At 43.1% G+C, this 18,447-nt stretch overlaps 1 protein-coding gene across 3 annotated transcripts in view; it reads right to left on the reverse strand.

The window, feature by feature from the left end:
* vps39 (VPS39 subunit of HOPS complex) overlaps nucleotides 1-18,447 on the reverse strand; it is a 126,607-nt gene that overhangs the window by 22,882 nt on the left and 85,278 nt on the right. For 2 of the 3 annotated variants that reach the window (XM_070878750.1, XM_070878747.1), the window contains exons 11-19: nucleotides 14,503-14,632; nucleotides 13,664-13,806; nucleotides 13,023-13,163; nucleotides 7,939-8,080; nucleotides 7,067-7,153; nucleotides 6,632-6,705; nucleotides 6,218-6,316; nucleotides 3,951-4,068; nucleotides 370-498 (exon numbers count right to left, since the gene is read on the reverse strand). In XM_070878750.1, coding sequence (XP_070734851.1) covers nucleotides 370-498; nucleotides 3,951-4,068; nucleotides 6,218-6,316; nucleotides 6,632-6,705; nucleotides 7,067-7,153; nucleotides 7,939-8,080; nucleotides 13,023-13,163; nucleotides 13,664-13,806; nucleotides 14,503-14,632 — 1,063 coding nt within the window. The remainder of the gene's footprint in view (nucleotides 1-369; nucleotides 499-3,950; nucleotides 4,069-6,217; nucleotides 6,317-6,631; nucleotides 6,706-7,066; nucleotides 7,154-7,938; nucleotides 8,081-13,022; nucleotides 13,164-13,663; nucleotides 13,807-14,502; nucleotides 14,633-18,447) is intronic. The other variant, XM_070878748.1, reaches the window with a different exon arrangement.

Raw genomic sequence — 18,447 nt, forward strand, 5'->3', positions numbered from 1 at the left:
AGCTTGGATTTTGAAAGGCTGGAGTCTATAGCAGAGGAAAAAAATGTGTTGGTGAACAGGCCAGCATTAGTTCTAATTAATGAACATACGATAAGGGAACACAGGTTTGAACATGTAAAAGGCCTTCAGTACTTGCGACGAACCTTTAGCATTTTACTTCAATCTCAATTCTTAAAAAAATTATATGGAGCATGTACCTCCGTAAGGATTAGCACTTCATAATTTTCGCAGATTACATTCGTAAATTTAATAAAACTTCGTTAGCCACAAACAGCCACCTCAGACACTCACTACACATGTCTGGCCAAAAAATGAAATACCCATACAAGCTTTGTTCATTAGCATTTGTTTGCACATTTGGCCACTCACCATCAAATGGGAAGTCACTGATGAGCTTGCTGGGTTGATAATATGTTGAGATTTCCAAGAAAGACAACAGCTTGTTCCTGTGTTCTCCCAATTCCCCTTCCTCCTTTCCAGCAGGAACAGGAATCTCATCTAGAAAAGAAGTAACCCAAGGTGATTATAATCCAATATTTATAATCTATATCCAATAAGTTAGAGGTTAAAAAAAGCCGTGTGTGTTATTTTTTAAAGGTGGGGTTGCAGAGAAGACAAGAACCCTACCAAACTGGTAGCTCAGAAATGACTAAATGAGTTGGACGAAATATGTAAGTGGGCAGAACTGGACAGAGTACTCAAGGTGTGGTCTGATCAGAGCATTATAATGACTAGTATTCTGCAGTTTTGGCTATACAGTTCGGAATTTATTTGGACTTATTGATTGCTGCTCTATGCTGGTTGGAAAGATTCAGCATCAAGTGCACAGAGACTCTTTTGAGTCTCTTTCAACTTCATCCTTAACTGTTTCAACATTATTTATAGAGTGGTGTGTCACCCCTTTTTCCTCCTATGTGTAGTGCTTTACACATTTTTGCATTAAATTTAGTCTTCTGGACAACAGCCATTAAGTGTCCAGCCAAACCAATGAAATTCTGCACATAAAAAAACCATCCTACTGTATCACAGTTGTGCCTTCATCAAATGTCTGACTGAATAAGAGAATGAAATACTTGTTCACAGAACATTAAAGGCAGCAACTCAGGATAATGACTCTTTAAATAATAGCTAATGGAATTCTAAGTTTTATCACAAGGTATAAAAATAGTAACTATGAGTCTGTATACAAGACCTCAGTTAGAGTAGTGTGTGTAATACCTGTATTGGGCTCCACATGAAAGGAAGGATGTTGAGGCTTTAGAAAGGGTACAATACAGATTCACCAGGAAGCTGCCTGATGTGAGGAAATACAAATACAAAGACTGACTTCAAAAGTTGGGCCTTCTTTTGTTAGAATGATACAGATTATGGGGCTATATGACGGAAGTGTTTAAAACTGTGAAAGGATGGGACAGGGTAGATAGAAGCAGACTGTCTCCAGTCGTTAAAGGGTCAAGAATGAGGGACCATAGATAGAAGATTAAGTGTAAGAGATTATGAACAGAGGACAGGAGGAACTTTTTGAGAAAGTTGTGCGGCTGTGGAATTTACGTCCAGGATTAGTGGTTGAGGTAGATACTGTCAACAATCCAGATTACATTAGATAGATGGATAAAGGGAGAGAGATTAAATGGATCTGGGAACAGGTAAATATGATTAGAACTATTTGCTCACATGTGGAGAGTAAATGCTGAATGCCCCGTTTCCGTGTTGTAATTTCTATGCATTTCATTTGCTTTATGGGATCATACTGTGTGCAAATTACCTGTTATGTATGCCTACAAAATAAGGGATGACACTTCAAAAAGTGATTCATTGTGAAGTGCTTTCAGATGAAAGGGCATGATATCTGTAATTTCTCTCTCCTAATTTATTGTGTTGTTGTACACCTCAACATCTCTCACTAGATGGCGCTCCAACATTAAGCTCTCTGTCATATTTGAGGGCATAGGTTTTCAAACAGGGGTTCCCATATCCTAGGGCAAGGTTCAGGAAGTATCAGATTTCTGCTCATCAGTCACCAGATTTCTGAATTGTTCTGTATGTGTTGATTTAGGAGTACATTATTTCTTTTCCTATGGGTAGCTGACAGTTTTTCAGAAATTAGGACAGCAGATCACCAGGACTGCGCTATTTGCAGACTGTTAATATTTGCAGGAATCCCCTGAAAGTTTGTAAATATTTGCAGCAGGGTCATGAGAATGTATCACTATGTACAGTGTGCATCAATATTTGCAGAGGTCCCCAAGAGTGTGCCAGTATTTCCAGGGTGGTCCCCAACATGGAATTTTGAAAATCTCAATCAGTGGAAAAAAGAGGACAGTATAGATTAAATACCCACCTGTCTGAAGTTAAGCAACAATCATGAGTTAAAATGGAGTTGCAGGATAAAGGAAGCCCAGTTTTGATTGTATGTGGCTTTAAAAAATTCCCAATTTTCAACCTTAGACCCAACTTCCCCTCCAGGGACAATTTTCAACGGGTGGCCTGGTCTAATGAAGGGAAAACTAGCAGGTTGCAGGGAGGTGGATACAGTCTCCATCGCTTATAGCAGGAGAGTTAGTGTCAACATAATTTTCTCACTATACACAGTGGGAGGTATAAACAGACAGCCGACATTCCTGGAGGAGGCTGGTAATGAAGCACAAGATGACAAGAGATTTAGCTGCAATAAAAGCATGAAGGTAAATCTTCATCCCTCATCCTCAGTTACTTACAAAAAATGCTCCAGTGCCATTACTAAAAACCTTGTGTACCCGGACTAAACATTCTCTACAAGCACTGGGATGACTATGAGGCGGTCAGACTGTGTCAGGGTGGACGGAAGGAGTCTGTAGGAATGAGAGTTAGCAGGCCGAGTTCGTTCTCTCATCTTTGTCACTGGTAAAAGAAAAGGTTGTAATGTGTTCATTTTAACAGAACTGGAATGTGTCCCGTTACAGGATACTATAACTAAAGAAAGAGGTGCAAACAGCTACCTGAATTGCCCAAAATCGTAAACACGTGTAAGACAGTTTAAGCGTCGCCTTTGTAATGGATGCCTCATCATCATAGGCAGTCCCTTGAAACATGGATGACTTGTTTCCACGCCGTAAAGGGATGAGTTCACAGGACCTAATATTTCGGATCCCAAACTACATCCTGAAGGGTGGAAGATGCCTGTGTGTGGATTTTTTTTAACGTGTGGTGGCCGTTGCACCCCAGGGGCTTGACACAGCTGGGTCTTGGTCCAGTGGCAAGGATTAACCAGGACGACTGGAGATCAGCTCTGCTACATAGACCTAGTGCGCACACATATCGCAGTGTGGGCTGGCCCATGCTGCCCCTGGGCCCCGAAATCTCGCCTCTCCCGGGACCAGATCACATATCTCCACGAACTCTTGCCGCTCCTGCTGTACCTGCCTGCATTCAGTCAGCCATCGTCCTCCTGCAGCAGGATGCCTAGGGTAATGGCAAATAGTTAACACCATTTACCCGATATAGCGGAATAAGCAGGAACGGTGGAAGAGGTGGGTACTATATCTGATTCTACTCAATCACATTAGCAGTTGAGTCAAATAGGACCAAAACTGACCATAAATCTGAGCCGGTGACTAGAGTGCACACCCTGGTAAAGAGAGAGGATAATGGAGGAATGAGAACGGATTGGAGGAGAGAAAGGGAAGCCATCTTGAAATAAAAGTGCTTTTACTAAACTTTGTCCGAATGGTACAAGATTCAATGGTGTTTCATAGTAACGATATTTCATTCGACACTAAGCAAGCTTTAAATCAAAATAACCTGGTGTGATTTCGATAGGTGGTCAGTGCAATGCCCAAGTGCTTTCAGGGGAGGAGGGGAGGAAAAAAAAAGCAGAGAAAAGATAAGCCAGATAAACCAAAACATTTTTTTCACAACTCAGAAGAAAATGCATTGATGTGCAGCACAGATCCTCTACAGACGGGCCTTACCCTCAGGCAGAGAGTTGAGATATTCCTTCATGAGGGCTTGCACCTTCTCACGATACAGCTGGATCAGGCAGTTGTGGAAGACTGGCCCGGTTTCATCCCAGATATGGATGATGTGTTCCTTGGAGGAAGGAGAACAACAGTTATCACTATGTAACTGAGAAAGACATCACACAATGGCCAACTGGGTAAACATATATTGTTGAGTTATATCTCTGGTCCATGCCTCCCATGATAAAATATCCTGCCAACACTCACTGTCTAGGTTTACATGAAAAGTGACAGTGATGTGCCAGACTGTTGCTGTCAGTGGAATCAAACCCCAATGTACCTTCAGAAGAGTTGGGGGCAGGGGGGGGGGGGGGGGAAACAGTGACAAAGGAGATCACTTTTAAATTGTAGCAGCACCATCAGATTCGGTTCTTGGGTTTCATTTGGTTTTATTTAAATGAGAGCGCTGTAAGAGAACGAGGATTTTAAACAAGAGGCAAAAGGGGTGGAATAAGGAGAGATGCTCAAAGGAGGAGGTGGTTCCATAGGAGGAGAACAGACCAAGGTATGATTTAGTGATAAGGGCCACACCGCTACTGCGGCAGCTTGGGCAGGGCAAATGGTAGAGGTATAGCCAATAGGGAAGGCTTCATCAGCCAGGTTTCCATCAAGGCCATGTCGTCGACGCAATCATCCACAATATGGATGGCAAGGGTTTTGTTCACAAGTGAACGGACATTCTGGAGGGAGATGTGGAGATCGGTGGTGATAGCTGGCAGGGTTGATAGAGTCAGCATTGGGAGGAGTGAATGGGACAGGAAGGAGATAGGCAAGATTAGCCCCCAGCAGTGCACTCGGTGGGAAGGCCCGCGAGAGAGTAGGATGGGGCAGTTGGGGTTGCTGCGGGTGAGGAGGCAGCAACGAGTGCCTCGATGGGCCCCTCAGAGGATGCCATGAAGGAAGCTGTAAGCTTATCCAAGAGAGTCAAACCTGGGACAACAGCAGGAGAGTAGGAAGATCAAGGAGTATTGAAGGGTTAGGTTAGGGATTTATGAGGAGAGAGAATCCAGAGATGGGAGAAATTAAAGGAAACAGGACGACAAGAGAGTGTCCCAGGAGGGGTAAAGAGAAAAGAATTAAAAAAAGGGAGCAAAAAAAGGGAAATAAAAGTGATGGACGCGGGTTCGGAGCGGTATCCAAAACATGCACGTGAATGGATACCAGGAAACTCAAGTTACATTAAGCATGGTCACATAGCAAAATTAGGATAGATATATAGGTAATAAACGGCAAATTGGGAGGAGACAATGGGAGGGAGTCCAGAGTTTCAGTCAGAGGTCCCATGGTGAGACAGAATGGATGTAACTAAGTGGAGTCAGCTTGGAACATCAACAAATTGATGTCCAGGTTCAGAGACAGGTGTGGAGGCAGAGTGAGTCCAGAAGCTATTTGAAGGGTAGAAGATTGGAGGATGCATTGCTGGAGGTATTTCCTTATGAATGAAGAGCCAGGAGGTGTGCAGAATCGATCGCAGGGCCTCGCTCCTGCCCATCTCTGTAAACCCCTTCAGTCCTACAACCGTCCGAGATCTCAGTGCTCCTCCAATTCTGGGCTTTTGCGCATCCAGATTGTGTCTTCATCTGCCGAGGCCCTAAGCTTTGGAATTCCCTCCCTAAACCTCTCTCACACTCTACCTCTCTCCCCTTCTTTAAAATGCTCCTTAAAACCTACCTGGCCAATATTTATCCCTCAATCAACATAATAAAAACAGATTACATTGTTGTTCGTGGGAGTTTGCTTGTGCGCAAATTGCCTGCCATGTTTCTGACATTACAACAGCGACTACACTCCAAAAACACTTCACTGGTTATAAAGCGCTTTTGAGACATCCAGTGGTCATGATAGGCGCTGTATAAATCCAAGTCTTTCTTTCTTTTATCTCTTTGACCAAGCTTTTGGTCATCTGTCCTAACATCTCATGTGGCTCGGATTCAAATTTTGTTTGATAACACTCCTCTGAAGTGCCTTGGACATTTTACTACGTTAAAGGTGTTGTGTAAATGCAAGTTGTTGGTGTTTATTTGCTGTCTGGAATTCCATGATCTCAGTACAATTGAATTTCTTTTTGTCCCAGTACTAGGATGGGCTCTTAATACAGACTGGTCCCACAGCTCGATCAGTACGATGTTCCCTGCTGAAAAGTTTGCATAGAATGGTAACAAAGGGGGCAAAATCACTGAGTAGTAATATTAATACTGCTTGCTTACAATAGTTCTTACCAGATATGGAATAGCAAGCTCCTTACAGCTCTCCTTCAGGAACTCCAACACTTTGTTTCTTGGCAGGTTTTCCACCTCAGGCAGATCCTCTGTAAATATCTAAACACAGAAGGAAAAAAATGTCAAATTCAAACCAATTATGTTGGTGCTTTATTCAGAGCACTCAAACTTCCGAGTGACTCTGCTCCAGAGCACTTCCTTTCATGCCACACATTACTCGATCCACGGCACTCTTCATCACTCGGTGCTGTAGCCGAACAGCTCCCTCTGTCCCACAAGCACTGTTCCAGCCAGCCTTTGATGAAGTGCAAGTATATAGAAAGGTGACTGCAGAACTCTGCTGAAGAATTGATTATAGCAATGTAGTTTTGATCCTTAGTTAAAATTAAACTTGACAATGTTCTGAATCCCTACCTTTAACCCATCTTCAGGACATGCTTTCAGGACCCAAAGAGAAAACTCAAAAATAATATTCAAGTTCTCTTTCCCTAAAAAGTAGAAACGGAGGTCAGAGAGTAGAGTCGCAGAAAAGTCTCACCTACAACAACACTAACAGAACTGTTTAAATTAAATGAAACAAATGATGACTGATCAAACCGCAAGTAGCAAAACGCCAGATTTACTGGAATGACTGCCTGAATCCCATTGCTCCCAGAGCTTTTTCCTTTCAGTTTTCCCACTTAGCACACTTCAGTAACATCAAAATTGCTGCTCGGGCTCAGATCAGATAACTCACTATAGTGTAGTGATCAATCTTCTTAGTTATTTGCCCAGTGTCTTTACCAACTGGTTATTAGGGCTGTAAATTACAGGGGACTAACAGTCATCTTATACAATAGCATTACTAACCCAGTCTTTGGAGGTACTGCACAGTTCGCTCATGGCCTTTCAGTGGTGAATTGGCTTTCTTTGCCTGATCAAGCAGGACCTGCAGGGCTGCAATGGAAAGCACAGCAATACCTGAAGTACTCATCATTAAAGAACAACCAAGAGTGTTGGACACAGCAACAATGGAAAATAAAATCACTATACAATATTACATAGAAACATAGAAAATAGGTGGAGTAAGCCATTTGGCCCTTCGAGCCTGCACCACCATTCAATATGATCATGGCTGATCATGCAACATCAGTACCCCATACCCCTTGATCCCTTTAGCCGTAAGGGCCACATCTAGCTCCCTTTTGAATACATCTAACAACTGGCCTCAACAACTTTCTGTGGTAGAGAATTCTACAGAATAATTACAAGAGACTAAGAACATTTATGAGGACAGGCTTATATTCCTTTGAGTATAGAAGAGCAAGGGGTGATCTAATTGAGGTGTTTAACATGATGAAAGGATTTGAGAGAGTTGATAAGGAGAAACTATTTCTTCTAATGGCAGAGTCCAGAACATGAGGGCATAACCTTACAATTAGAGCTAGGCTGTTCAGGGATGATGTCAGGAAACGCATCTTCTCACAAAGAGTAGTGGAAATCTGGAATTCTCTCCCCTGTAAAACTGTTGAAGTTGAAGATCAATTGAAAATTTCAAAACTGAGATTAAAAGGTTTTAGTTAGGCAACGGTATTAAGGGTTACAGAACCACAGCAGGTATATGGAGAGAAAATACAGATCAGCCATGATCTAAGTGAATGGCTGCACAGGTTCAAGGGGCGGAATGACTTACTCCTGTTCCTATAAAAGGAAATGGAACTACAATGGACAAATGCTGTTACCTTTCTCATGCAGGCCCTTCTTTTCATACAGAATGATCAGCTCGCTGTACTTGTGTGCTTTCTTCAGTACGTGCTCACTCTCCTCAATGTGACAGTGATTGTTCTCCAGCCGTAACAACGGGGCCACGAGTGCCACATTTGTCTGAAACACATAGCAGCCGGCAGAGATTGTGAATTATCACCAGCATTCTGGGTTGGGTGAGAACTTTGTTTGATTGGCCTCAACCTATTTCTCATCTACATCTGCAAACACATTCCCTAACCACCGACTCCATCCCTTCCTTGGCCACTGCCTGAGGCTCAACCAGACCATTCGCAACCTTGGCGTCCCATTAGATCCCGAGATGAGCTTCCAACTACATATCCACGGCATAACTAAAACCGCCTACTTTCACCTCCATAACATCACACGTGTCCAACTTTGCCTCAGCTCATCTGCTGCTGAAGCCCTCATCCAAGCCTTTGTTAACTCTAGAATTGAACTATTCTCATGCTCTCCTTTCTGGCCTCCCACCTTCCGCCCTCCATAAACTTGAGCTCATTCAAAATGCCGCTGCCAGTATTCTAACTTGCACAAGGTTCCATTCACCCCTCATCCCTGCTGGTGGGGGATTCGGCCATGGTAATGCCACTGAATGTCAAGAAGCGGTGATTAGATTCTCGCTTGTTGGAGATAGTCTCAAGTATGATGACTGGTTTCCATTTTAATCAAAACACCCCAGAGAAACATAAAATAGCCAAAACCTCTAAAGTTACATCTTAATCATCAATATTAAGCATCAGGTTAATCTCTTGTAGCATCAATTTATGATGGCTTGAGGAACTATTGCTTCCGCCCCCCACCCCGGCCCTCAGTTTTCTCCCCATATCTCTTGACGGTGCTGGTTCATGGGCATGAATATCCTCCAATACGATGCCAAAAGTACCATTATTCAAGAGTGAGCCCTAGGCAGTTAGTGCAGGTAGGCTTTCTGACTGTGGAAGGCACCACAATCCAGCCTAATCCTGTCATTATCTGACACTTATGAACGTTTTGGCAGTGGTCATTAGCTAGTGGTCGGAGCAGTTACCCGCCCTAACCTAGGGGTGCCAAGGGAAATTTTATAGAGCTAAAAGTGCCATCCCATAGATCAGCTTCAACATAGACCAGAAATTAAGCCAAGAACTTTCTGATCTGTATGGCTCAGATGCATGCTGCCTACACACCATACAGGAGGCAGTACCTAAGGAAGGCCCACGTTAACTAACAGGATTATCAGTCACCAAACAGCTCGATACCCTTGTGTCCATGTGTCTTATAAACAGCAGTGGATGGATTACAATCATTGTGTAAAAACCAACTGAACGCCAGGGATGTTATACCATCAGACTGCTTATCCGACATGCAGCAATACCAGTAGAAAGTTCTCCAATTAAATATCGGGAAGACCGACGCCATTGCCTTCATTTCGCGCCACAAACTCCATTCCCTTTCTACTGATTCGATCTCTCTCCCCGGCAACTGTCTAAGGTTGACCAAGAAAGACGGGCCTTTCTGCAATTGCCAACGTGAGTCCGACATGGTGTGCTACCTCCCTGGTGCCAGGGTAAAGGACATCACAAAGCATGTAGAACATTTTGAGGGGGGTGGGGGGGGGAGGGAAAGAGGAACAGCTAGAACGCATGTTCCATGTTGGGACCAATGACACAGGAATGAAAAGGGTTGAGGTACTGCATTGAGAGCTTCAGTAGCTAAGGCGGAAATGAAAGATCTCTAAGGCAGTAATCTCTGGATTACTCCTAGTGGCACGTGCCAGTGAATATAGGAATAGTAGCAGAATACAGTTAACGTGTGGCTGGAGAAATGGTGCAGGAGGGAGGAATTCAGATTCCTGGGGCCAGTTCAGGGGCAGGAGGGACCTGTTCAAGATGGACAGGTTGCACCTCAGCAGAGTTGTCCTGATGGGACAGTTGACTGGTGCTGCAGGGGGAGGGTTTAAACTAATTTGGCAGGGGGATGGGCACCAGGATGAAACATGAGAGAGGAGAAACAAGGTGCACAGGAGAACAGGGAGGGACAAATAGCACTAGAGTAAAGAGTAGTTCAGAAATAGTGGGGATCAGACAGGGGGAAAATGCAAGGCAGTCTAAAATGGGCTTGGAATGCATGTGGTAAATGCATGTAGCATGGTAAAGTTGGTGAGCTGCAGGCACAAGTCGCCAAATAGGACTAGGATATACAGGTAGAGCGTCCGAAATCCGGAAACCTCGGGACCGAGGCAATTCCGGATATTTCCAGATTTTGGAACATCTTTCCCACGTCCCAAATCCAGAAGCGCACGGGCTAAGGTTCAAGTATTTCCGGATTTCGGAAGGTCTCCGATGTTCCGAATCCGGAAACGCCTGGGCTGAGGTAAGGGCGGGGGGGGGGCGGGGCGGGGGCGGAGGGGGGGGGGTTAGTAGACTTCAGATCTGTACTCAACACCATAGAGAAGCTATTAGGACGAATAATCCACTCTTGAAATCTCAAAGTTTTTCCATGGCTTCTCAGGGAAACACTTCCCCAGGTTTGCAGGGAAGAACAAGCTAGAATGCTGCTGCTTTGTTTGGTGTGACTCATCACAAGGGACGGGGCTGTTCAAGCAATCCCATGCCCTGCAGCCAGACTACTTGATGGATGTTCGAGAGATGAAGAACTAGGTTAAGGGCAACATAAGGAGCTGGTGCGAACCATTGAAGGACTTCCTCCCTTTGGAGAGCAAATATCAGCACTGGACCACAATCTGCTTATGCTCAAAGCCACCACAATGGCAACAATGAACTGTGTGGTGATGGCGGGTCGGAGGGTGGAGTCAATCTGTAGTAGCAATAAGAGAGACCTGGCTCAAAGGAGGGGAGGATTGGGAACTTAATATACCTGGCTAGGAGACATTCAGGAAAGGTAGGGAAGGAAAAAGGGAGGAGGGTGGCAGTATTGATTAAAGATGCTGCTATACCACTGGAGAGGGATGATGTAGTTGAAGGGTCAAAGTCAGAATCTATTTGGTTAGAAGTAAGGAACAAGAGAGAATCTACTGGGTGTGTACTATAGGCCAAATAGTGGGAAGGATAGAGGAGCAAATTTGCAGGCAAATTACATAAAAAGATGCAAGAACTAGAGTAGTGATAATGGGGGACTTCAATTCTTCAAATATAGACTGGAATAGTAACCGTATAAAAGGGCAAAGTGGGGGGGAATTCCTGAAATGTGTACAAGAGAACTTTTTTGATCACTGTGTTTCAAGCTCAACGAGGAAGGAAGCAGTGCTGGATCTAGTTCTGGGGAATGAAGTGGAGCAAGAGGAGCATGTTTCAGTGGGAGAGCATTTGGGGAACAGTGATCATATCAGGTTTCGAATAGCTATGGAAAAGGAAAAAGGGACGATCAAGGGTAAAAATAGTTAACTGGAGGAAGGCTAACTTCAGTGAGTTGAAAAAGCTGTTGGCTCAGGTGGATTGGAATTATAAATTGGTCGGTAAAACAGGAATTGAACAATGGGAGGCCTTCAAAGAAGAGATGGTTTGGGTAGACAGATTCCCATGAGGTGGAAAGGAAGGGCATCCAAAGCTAGAGCTCCCTGGATGACTAAAGATAGAGGTTAAAATGAGAAAAAAAAAAGGCTTATGACAATTGAACAGTCCATAATACAGTAGAGAACCAAGCTGAATATAGAAAATACAGGGGAGATGTAAAAAGGGAATAAGAAGGGCAAAGAGAGTGTATGAAAATAGATTAGCAATCAACATAAAATGTGACCCAAAGGTCTTTTATAAATAGTAAAAGGGTCGTTAAAGGAAGGGTGGGGCCAATACTGGGATCAAAACGGATATTGGCTTGTGGAGGCAGAAGGTATGGCTGAGGTACTAAGTGAGAACTTTGCATCTGTCTTCACTTGAGAAGAGGATGTTGCCAATGTAGCAGTAAAGGAGACAGGAGCATTATTGGCTAAGATAAAAATAGATAAAGAGGATGTACTTAAAAGATTGGCAGTCCTCAAAGTAGAAAAGTCATCCAATCCAGATGCGATGCATCCTAGATTACTGAGGGAAGTGTGGAAATTGCAGGCTCTGGTCATAATCTTCCAATCCTCTTTGGATATGGGGGTAGTGCCACAGGACTGGAGGATTGCAAATGTTTTTACCCCTGTTTAAAATAGAGAAGGGATAAACCCAATAACTGTAGGCCAGTTAGTCTGTCAGTGGTGGGACAATGGTTAGAGACAATAATCCAAGAAAAAATTAATTGGCATTTGAAAAAGTATAGGCTAATAGATTAAAGTAAGCACAGATTTGTGAAATGCTAATTGTGTTTGACTAACTTGATTGAGTTCTATGAAGAAGTAACGGAGAGGGTTGACGAGGGCAGTGCGGTTGATATGTATATGGACTTTTAAAAGTACCACATAATAGACATGTTAGCAACTTAAAGCTCATGGGAATTAATGGGACAGTGGTAGCATGGATACAAAATTGGCTAAGGGACAGAAAGCAGAGAGCAGTGGTGAACAGTTGCTTTTCAGACTGGAGCGAGGTATACAGTGGTGCACTCCAGGGGTCAGTATAAGGATCACTGCTCTTTTGATATGTATTGATGACCTGGACTTGGGTATACAGTAACATCTTTGAGTAAATGCACCACACAGTCACTCCCTGACTGATTGTCCCATTAATGACATCTCAGTGGATACATACACTACATGATGTGGTACCAAGCTACACAGACCAGAAGATTGCAGGCTCAAATCTTAGTCTTTGCTGAATTAGCTGATCTCAGGCAGGGTAGCAGTTGGCAGAGACCCTGGCACAGAGGGGGGTATATCCTGTTCCTGATGATCTTTCCTCAACATCAGGTGATGCCCTTAAATGTCTTGCTCAGACCCATTGTTTAGATTCAACCATGAAGAATGGGCATGAGGGCAAGTATCAAAAGGTGGGCAGCCTCACCCTCACCCAGAACCATACTCATTCCAAGTCAGGAACCTTAAAAGTGAAGAAAATGTAACACCCATTTCTACCTTTGAAGTTGAGCCTACTGTCCTACTTAACCACAACATTGTCCTACTCACATGAAGGTAACACTTCAGTAATGTTGTGTCGATGATTTGGAGCAATTTTTTCTTTGACTTGATGGTTGGGGTTCCTTCCATAAGGGGTGATGTGGTAGAGGGATCTGAATCATGCAGTTGTTTTACCAAATGGGTTCGTTTCTTGGAGAAATGGCAAGAATTATAAACATTATGTTAATGAAGGTTTACACAATCACCAGAATTTTGACTTTAAACCCACTGTGTATCTTACTACCATATCACTACATGCGTCATTCTACAAATCCCAGTGCATGTTCACCCACATTAGGTAGTCTACAAGTCTTCTCACAGATGGATACAAACGACCTCAAGTTTAATTGTGTTCACCCACACCAGGTAGCATACCAATCCTTCCGCCCGTCTCCAAACCCTATTACATTCACTAGTGTCATTGCTGCACAAACCACACAGCCCAGTGCATCCACTCATGCCAAGCAGTCTATTGTTTCAGGTTCATTTACTGACATTAGATACTGAACAAGCCCTCCAGCTCCTCCCCAGGATGCATTCAAATCATACAGGCCATGAGCCCCCAAGTGTATTCATTCATGTTCAGCTATGTACAAGCCCTGTACCCCCTTCCCAAATCAGGTGGGTTATGATCCCCCAAGTGTGTTTACCTGCGTCAAGTAGTCTATGAGTGCTAAATGTGCTTTCTCCAACTCTGCAGTGGATAGTGTGGGAAGAGGATTTGGGTACTGAAGTTGTTTCCTGTAATCAGCTGGCAAAAGGTCCGGGTAGAGCCCAATCACATGGGTGGGGTCTGAAAAATCAAACAAAATAAAGTTAATAAGAGAACAAAGCAAATTTAATTCAGCTCCACTTAGAAACAGAAGAACACAAGAACCCGGAGCAGCGAGTAGGCCATACGACCCCTTGAGCCTATTCCACCATTCAATATCATGGCTGATCATCGACCTCAACTACACTTTCCCGCCAAAACAAATAAGACTATCCAATAACTTCAGTAGAGATAAGTAGAGCTTTAGAATTGTCCAAATTCAGTGCTTGTTACTGCTCCTGTACCCCTTAAAAAGCGAACATTTGAAATCCAAATCTTTCTCGCACTCCTTCAGTTTATAGATAGCATCCCTCTGAACTGCCTTCTCTCATTTCTCACGTGCACCAAATTCACAGTACTACTCCTTCCCTTGATTTCAACATTATCATATGTTGAAATCAAGACTCATCATACACAGTTTCCAGCTGCAACTCACTGCTTCTCAGGAGATCCAAACACGGTCTTACTTCTCTCTCTCTCTCCATTAGATCAACATTTAAAACTCAAACTTGGCATCACCAAATCACTAATTCATGATTCTAGGAGGGGAAGCAAGTATTATAAGTAATATAACATAATATAACAAGAGCTTCAACTTATCATCTGCTCTTTTCAACCCTAGTACACTGTGGGCCTTGATTCCTCAACCATTTAAAAAACATATAGCCACGTTCTTACCTGTGCCAAGCTTAGCGAAAACCTGCATGGAGTCGTCAAAGCGTTTTTGGCAGAACAAATTGAAAGCAAACAGGTTCTGAATGTGGTGAATCTGTTGCCATTTATCACTGTCTGAGTCATCCTTCATCTTCTGAAACACAAACGGCAACTCTTCAGAAAAATTCTTAAGGACTGCCTGCCATCATTTGCAAATAGAACAGGAAACCCAGCACCCAAACAAGAATCAATCCACTCAAGTATTTTGGATTGGAAACAAGTAAATGCAGCACCTGGCCTTCCTTTGTTCACATCCCATGAACTTCAACTTATCCAAATTGTGCTGCCAGTAGTCCAGCACTAAGCCCTACTCTACATGGCTTGTCCACCAGAGGTATTCCAACATAATTAGCTGCCCACTAAATGTTACAGGGAGTAAAATATACAAGGGGAGACAGCAGAATATTGGTGCAATCTGAGCAATGTCCAGGGACACCAAGTACTCCACAATTCTGTGGCTGTGAAAAATATTATCTGCCGCATTTTCACTTCCCAAACTATCTGTCTCAATGTAACTGAACTCTTCTTAATCATCAGGCATTTCATACTTTACTTGCAGGTGTAGTACGAAGTGCAAAATCTTCAAAGATGATGTACCCCATTGGCTGAGCTCCTAAACCCATTTGCTTTGCAGAAACTCAAGTCCAGTTTATCAGATAAGTCTGCAAGGTAAAAAATGCTAGAGGATTAACAATCGGCAGCTCCTTGAGGAACAGAAGATGGCACCAGCTCAGATCATTCATGTTCCAATCAGATTTTAATACTGCTACCTAACATGTATTTGCCTTATCCGAGTAGATGAATATTCATATTACATAGGATTACATAGGATATATGGCACAGAAACAGGCCATTCGGCCCAACCAGTCCATGCCGGCATTCATGCTCCACTCAAGTTTCCTCCCGACTTCCTCATCTAAATATATCAGAACCCTCTATTCCCTTCTACCTCGTCTGCTTGTCTTGCCACCACTTAAATGCATCTATACGATTCGCTTCAACCATTCCCTGCGGTAGCGAGTACCACATTCTCACCACTCTTTGGGGAAAGAAGTTTCTTCTGAATTCCCTATTGGATGTCTTGGTGACTATCTTATGTTGATGGCCTCTAATTATGCCCTTCCCCACAAGTGGAAATATTCTCTCTCTATCCACTATCAAAACCTTTCATAATTTTAAAGACCTCGATTAGGTCACTCTCCCCCCCCGCCACCTCCAAGAAAAAGAAAAAAAGAGACCCAGCCTGTTCAACCTTTACCAATATATATATACCCTCCCATTTCTGGTATAATTCTTGTAAATCTTCTCTGTACTTTCTCCAGTACCTCTATATCCTTTCTATAATATGGCGAGCAGAATTGTACGCAGTACTCGAAGTGTGGCCTAACAAGGTTCGATACAGGTTGAGCATAACTTCCCCACTTTTCAATTCTATACCTCTGGAAATAAACCCGTGTGCTTAGTTTGCTTTTTTTTTATGGCCTTGCTAACCTGTGTCTCAACTTTGCGATTGTGCATTTGTACTCCGAGATTCCTTTATTCCTCTACACAACCTAGACTCTCACCCTCCAAGTAATATGCAACCCATCCTCCCCACCCATTCTTCCTACCAAAACATAATGCCTCACATTTGTGTGTTGAACTTCACTTGCCAAATATATGGCCATTCTGCAAGTTTATTAATGTCCTCTAATTTGTTTCAGTCCTCCTCCGTATTGACTATCCCCATCCCCACCCCCCCTCCCCCGCCCAGCCCAATTTGGTGCCATCCGCAAATTTAGAAATTGTGTTTTTAATTTCCAAGTCTAAATTGTTAATGTAAATTGTGAACAGCTGTGGTCCCAGCACTGATCCTTGTGCAACACCACTACCCACCTTCTGCCACTGTGAATAGCTATGCTTTACTCCTACTCTCTGCTTTCTGTCTTGAAGCCAGCTAGTGATCCATTCTACTACCTGTCCCGACTCCGCATTCTTTGATCTTGTTCATCAGTCTATTATGGGGTACCTTATACAAGGCTTTTGAAAATCTAGATAAATTACATCTACTGTATTACCATTGTCTACTCTCCGTTACCTCTTCAAAAAATTCAATAAGATTGGTCAAGCAAGACTTACCCTTTTGAAATCCATGCTGACTACATTATTATATTTTTGGTTTCTAGATGTTCTTCTATTTTCTCCTTTAGTAGAGTTTCCATTATCTTTTGTACCACCGATGTTAAGCTGACTGGTCTATAATTCCCTGGGCATGTTCTATCCCCTTTCTTAAATATAGGTATTACGTTAGTTATCCGCCAGTCCTCTGGCAGTACACCTTTTTCTAAAGAATTATTAAATCTGCGTAGTAATGCCTCTGCTATCTCTTCCCTAGAGTCTTTTAAAATGCGTGGATACAATTCATCCAGACCAGGGGTTTTATCCAGAGTTTCATTAGTTAATTTTATATCCTTTTTTATTTTAAATGCACTTATCGCATTATACATATCATCCAATGTCATGTCCACCTGTTCTATCTCCCTGGTAAATACTGAAGCAAAATAATGATTTAATATTTCTGCCACCTCTCTATCGTTACTTGTGGGTTTATCCTGTCTATCTCTTAATGGCCCTATTCCCATCCCAACCGTCCTTTTTTATTGATGTGCCTGTAAAATATTTTACTATTTTGTTTTATGTTCCGTAATAATTTAATTTCATAGTTCCTCTTTGCCTTCCTAATTGTTTTTTTGACTTCTCTCCTAATCTCTTCGTATTTTCCCTTATTATGCACTCCCCTGCTGTCAATGTACTTAATGCATGCCTCTTTCCTTACCCTCAATTGTTTCCTTAGGGCTTCATTCATCCATGAATCTTGAGGGTTTAGTTTGTTCCTTCATTCTGGCAGAATATTTTTTAGAAACATAGAAAATAGGTGCTGGAGTAGGCCATTCGGCCAGTCGAGCCTGCACCGCCATTCAATAAGATCGTGGCTGATCATTCCTTCAGTACCCCTTTCCTGCTTTTTTTCTATACCCCTTGATCCCCTTAACCAGAAGGGCCATATCTAACTCCCTCTTGAATATATCCAGTGAACCGGCATCAACAACTCTCTGCGGCAGAGAATTCCTCAGGTTAACAACTCAGTGAAGAAGTTTCTCCTCATCTCAGTCCTAAAAAGCCTACCCCTTATCCTAAGATTATGTCCCCTGGTTCTGGACTTCCCCAACATCGGGAACATTCTTCCCGCATCTATCCTGTCCAGCCCCGTCAGAATCTTGTATGTTTCTATGAGATCCCCTCTCATCCTTCTAAACTCCAGTGAATACAGGCCCAGTTGATCCAGTCTCTCCCTGAATCAGTCTGGTGAACCTTCGCTGCACTCCCTCAATAGCAAGAACGTCTGTCCTCAGACTAGGAGACCAAAACTGAACACAATATTCCAGTTGAGGCCTCACTAAGGCCCTGTACAGCTGCATTAAGATCTCCCTGCTTCTATATTCAAATCCCCTAGCTATGAAGGCCAACATGCCATTTGTCTTCTTTACTGCCTGCTGTACCTGTGTGCCCACTTTCAGTGACTGATGAACCATGACACCCAGGTCTCACTGCACCTCCCCTTTTACTAGTCTGCTGCCATTCAAATAATAATCTGCCTTCGTGTTTTTGCCCCCAAAATGGATAACCTTACATTTATTCACATTATACTGCATCTGCCATGTATTTGCCCACTCACCTAACCTGTCCAAGTCACCCTGCAACCTCTTAGCATCCTCCTCACAGCTCACAACCCCACACAGTTTAGTGTCATCCGTAAACTTGGAGATATTACACTCTATTCCTTCATCTAAATCGTTAATGTACATTGTAAAGAGCTGGGGTTCCAGCACTGAGCTCTGCGGCACTCCACTAGTCACTGCCTGTCATTCT

The sequence above is a fragment of the Pristiophorus japonicus genome, chromosome 4, assembly GCF_044704955.1.
Source record: "Pristiophorus japonicus isolate sPriJap1 chromosome 4, sPriJap1.hap1, whole genome shotgun sequence".
In the NCBI taxonomy this organism is placed as follows: domain Eukaryota; kingdom Metazoa; phylum Chordata; class Chondrichthyes; family Pristiophoridae; genus Pristiophorus; species Pristiophorus japonicus.